Source organism: Pterocles gutturalis, unplaced genomic scaffold, assembly GCF_000699245.1.
Source record: "Pterocles gutturalis isolate BGI_N339 unplaced genomic scaffold, ASM69924v1 scaffold36694, whole genome shotgun sequence".
In the NCBI taxonomy this organism is placed as follows: Eukaryota; Metazoa; Chordata; class Aves; order Pterocliformes; family Pteroclidae; genus Pterocles; species Pterocles gutturalis.
The window spans coordinates 333-4,231 of record NW_010129397.1 but is presented as its reverse complement, the minus strand read 5'-3'; the positions used below and the strand labels follow the sequence as shown (position 1 = coordinate 4,231).

At 41.9% G+C, this 3,899-nt stretch overlaps 1 protein-coding gene across 1 annotated transcript; it reads right to left on the bottom strand.

Moving 5' to 3' along the window:
* Positions 1–262: 262 nt before the first annotated feature.
* RPL34 (ribosomal protein L34) lies at positions 263–3,592 on the bottom strand. The gene is made up of 4 exons (XM_010079934.1): positions 3,427–3,592; positions 3,229–3,328; positions 1,963–2,066; positions 263–389 (listed from the first exon to the last, which is right to left on the bottom strand). The coding sequence occupies exons 1-4, from the start codon at positions 3,489–3,491 to the stop codon at positions 305–307; spliced, it is 354 nt and encodes a 117-aa protein (XP_010078236.1). The 5' UTR covers positions 3,492–3,592; the 3' UTR covers positions 263–304.
* Between the last annotated feature and the right edge of the window lie 307 nt (positions 3,593–3,899).

The following is a 3,899-nucleotide window of genomic DNA, read 5'->3' as shown; positions in this document are numbered from 1 at the left end:
CAAGTCCTCTGATGACTTCATACACAGCCACTGCCATGAGAAAAAAAACCTGCATTGCTCCAAGTTACTCCAATCCCTCTCCAGGACTGTGAGACAGAGCTGGGAGTCCTGCTTGACCAGCCCTCCTCCTACGCAGGCAGCAGGGAACACAGCACCCTGGCTTATGGGGTTTGTTGCACCAAAGCCCAATTCTGCATTATACAGGCTGTGAGAAGCAGCTCCTACCAGCTTTGACTAGCATGTGGAATGACAGGACACAAGAAAAATGGAGCTTTCATTTATTGGGCTGAAATTACAAATAGATTCACTTTGACTTCTGGCTCTGTGCTTGTGCCTTCAACACTTTCACGACAATCTTCTGCTCCTCAATAAGGAAAGCTCGCTTGATTCTGGAAAGGAAAAACAACAACTTTAGGACATGTATCCACTTAAATGAAAACACAAACATAAGATGAAGTTACAACTAGTTTTGCTGTCTCCAACATTCACTGCACATGTGATGTTAGTTCCACAATTACACAAAATGAGAAACCACCAATGTTCTTGTCAGCGTCAAAAGACAGGGACAGTGGCACCGCGTGAACGTAGCAGTTTGGGGGAGAAGGCCTAGTGTGCCTGCAAACCTAGGGTGAGTGGCTTGCAGGCAAGCACAGTAATACCTATTGGCTGAACACCGGAACAAATTACCACCTTCGCTAACTTCAAAGGCAAAAAGCAAAACTCCTCACCAGCAATCTAATTTAGCTGTTCTTAAAGTCAGAACTGGTGTGACCCATCACTGTCAGCTCTCTTCCTTAGAGCTACAGACAACTTTAGGAGAGTCCAGCAACCAAAACAGTAACAGTTCCCCTCTGAGGATTAAAGCTCCTTCGCAGCACAGAAACAGGGAACAGCCTGGCACGTCAAGTCATGCCTAAATACAATTATTTCTGGAAGACGTGTAGGGCCACTGTGCAGATGGACCTACGCAATAGTACTCGCACATCAGCAGCCTATGAGATGGTTTTGAGTTAAAAGCACCAATATATCATATACACTCTTCTACCATAGCACATTAAAATGCCATTCCATATGCATTTGGTATACATGGCTACTTTTGCAATACATATAATCTACCAAAAATTCTTAAACAAACACAGAAGAAAACCTGCCAGTTCCAGGGATGGAGGTAACTGTGTTTTTTGGTTCAGGCAGAATAAGGCATGCTGATGTATTAAAAACGATTTACAAAGCTCATAAGAATGTTTGGGAAAACACTCGGGGAAAAAAAAAGGGCTCACAACACATATATGTTATGCTATGGATCTGCAGCTGTAACAACTTGTCTTCAGTGGCACCCAGTGGGATTTAACTTAGAAATCGCACAAGCGGAAAAAAAAATGCTGTCAACATTTGCAGTACAGATGAAAAAACTAGCATGAGACTGCCGAGTCCAGATATCTGCTTCAATTACCATTCATAGAGATGACGCATTCTTTGTAATATAGATTTTTTACTCAAACATGCCAACGAAGTACATGGATGTACAGTTATTACCCAACAAAACTGATTTCAGTGAGGCCCAACAAAGGCCATCTTAAAGCTTAACCACATAAAGATGCTTAATATACAACGAATTAATACCTTTGAATTCCAAAACACCACAAAGAAGCCAAAATCTCAACTGATCTTACACTAGCATCTTTGCATAAGACAAAACAACTGGACAACAGAAAAATCTTTACTGAAGAACATGAACTCTCTACAAAGGAGCACCGCATACGGTAATTAGCTCAGATCCAAGGGGCAAAAATCACACACATGTGCCCCATGCTAACATGTCCCATGCTCACCCCCTCCATTTTACTACACCAACGTCACACAAGAGCCTTCCAAGTTTTAGTCCACATTATGAAAACAGCGAGATGCAAAAATCCCATACAAAGTAACCTCATGAATGAAGTTATCTTTCTGCAAGCTTACCTGTCGCGGACACACTTAGCACACATGGAGCCACCGTAGGCTCTGCTAACGTGCTTCTTCGTTTTTGACAGCCTCATAAGAACTTTAGGACGCACAGCACGGACCTACAGAAAACAAAAATGAGAAGTGTATCGTAAGATAGTAATTTTGGATAACCGCAATATTAAAAAAAATTGATAGTTTAAAAAAGCAGCAACACCTCAAGTTGACTATTCAAGACACAAAAAAAGTGACTGAAATCACAGTTTGTTATACATGCCATCTTCAGCTTTCCCAAGCTGATCTTTTCATTCTACTACAGGGCTTCACCTAGAGCTTCATCATTAAAAAATGTTTATAAAATAGATTGCTTTCCCAAGCATAGGAACTGCTCAAAGATAGACACTACTCAAGCATTCCCATCACTGTTAAGAACAATGGCAGGACACAGAGAATACTTTTTGGAGAAAAATATGATGTTAAAATATTCATTCCTTTTTTCTAAAACTGAAAGTCAAACTTGGCTTACATCTTTTTTTAAAGCCCACCTGATAGGTCCAACTTAAGACTTTTAAGCCTGCTACATAATCTCCTCGGTCTAAGTATAAAAATTTCAGCCAGTTACAACTTACAGAGCAAGAAGGTTCAGATATAACAGCATATATAATGAGAACCACAAGCATTTAAAGAAGTGCTTATTCTTCAAGCTTACAAAGCTTGCTTTACCAGTTAAACTTTAAAATATTCTTATCTGAACATTGTAAAGAAAGTTGTTTCAACAAGAGTTCATCAAGAAACAGGCACATCACTTGAAAAGGCTCTTTGTACTGAAAAAAAAACCATAGATCTAAAAAAAAAAAAAATAGAATGGTTTGGGTTGGAAGGGACCTTAAAGATCATCCAGTTCTACCCCCCTGCCATGGGCAGGGACACCTCCCACTAGCCCAGGTTGCTCAAAGCCTCATCCAGCCTGGCCTTGAACACCTCCAGGGATGGGGCATCCACAGCTTCTCTGGGCAACCTGGGACACTGCCTCACCATCCTCACAGGAAAACATTTCTTCCTAATATCTAATCTAAATCTGCCCTCTTTCAGCTTCAAACCGTTACCCCTCGTCCTGTCACTACACTCCCTGATCAAGAGTGCCTCCCCATGTCTCCTGTAGCCCCCTTTAAGTACTAGAAGGCTGCTACAAAGTCTCCCTGGAGCCTTCTCTTTCCAGGCTGAACAACCCCAACTCTCTCAGCCTGTCCTCATACAGAAGGTGCCAGTAAGCCCAATACTTACACCACGAAGTCTTCCTGGGCATATACCACATGCTGATTTTGGTGCCTTCCCAACTTTCTTGGTGTAAAGGTAAACGATCCTGTTCCCGGGTGTTCGGGACCTAAGTACAGCAGAAAAATACTCAGTTAATGTAACCATCAAAACTTCAACTTAGCTTTCTTAAAAAATAAGTTTTTTTAGAAACTATGTCTTACTTACAGTCTGGTCTTGTTGGAAGCTGTGTTGTAGGACAACCTACGGCGGTAGGTCAGGCGCTGAACCATTTTGTACACCTGGATTAGTCAAAAACAGAGCAGCGCTAGTTTAAGGGCCCAACATCCACATGAAGTCCACACATCACAGCATCACCTGCACCGAAGAGCTGGGTCAGATCTGAATCAGCAGCTGATTCTGTACTAGTATTAACAAAACTAAAGCATTTCCTCAGCAAGGACAGCCACCACAACTACATTAAAAAACAGGAAAAGACGTGAGAGCAGGTAGCATGGGATTTGCAATGCAGATTCATCCAAACTAACTCGAATGCAGCTCAACATCCTGGTCTTGCCTGCATAATGTCACACTCCCCTAAACAACTGTTTAAAGCTTTAGCAGCTGTGTATTTTCTAGTCAACGTAAGCTTCGTTGGCAAGGCTGAACACCGAGCTGAACGCCAGCTTCTCCTATCTCAT

What these genes read in the sequence shown, in the direction of transcription:
- RPL34 (XM_010079934.1), bottom strand. Translation starts at nt 3,491, where the DNA reads ATGGTTCAGCGCCTGACCTACCGCCGTAGGTTGTCCTACAACACAGCT. An exon ending in GCCCAGGAAGACTTCGTGGT is followed by an intron (nt 2,067 to 3,228) that starts GTAAGTATTGGG and finishes TGTTTTCTGTAG; the next exon opens with GTCCGTGCTGTGCGTCCTAA. An exon ending in GCTAAGTGTGTCCGCGACAG is followed by an intron (nt 390 to 1,962) that starts GTAAGCTTGCAG and finishes TTTCCTTTCCAG; the next exon opens with AATCAAGCGAGCTTTCCTTA.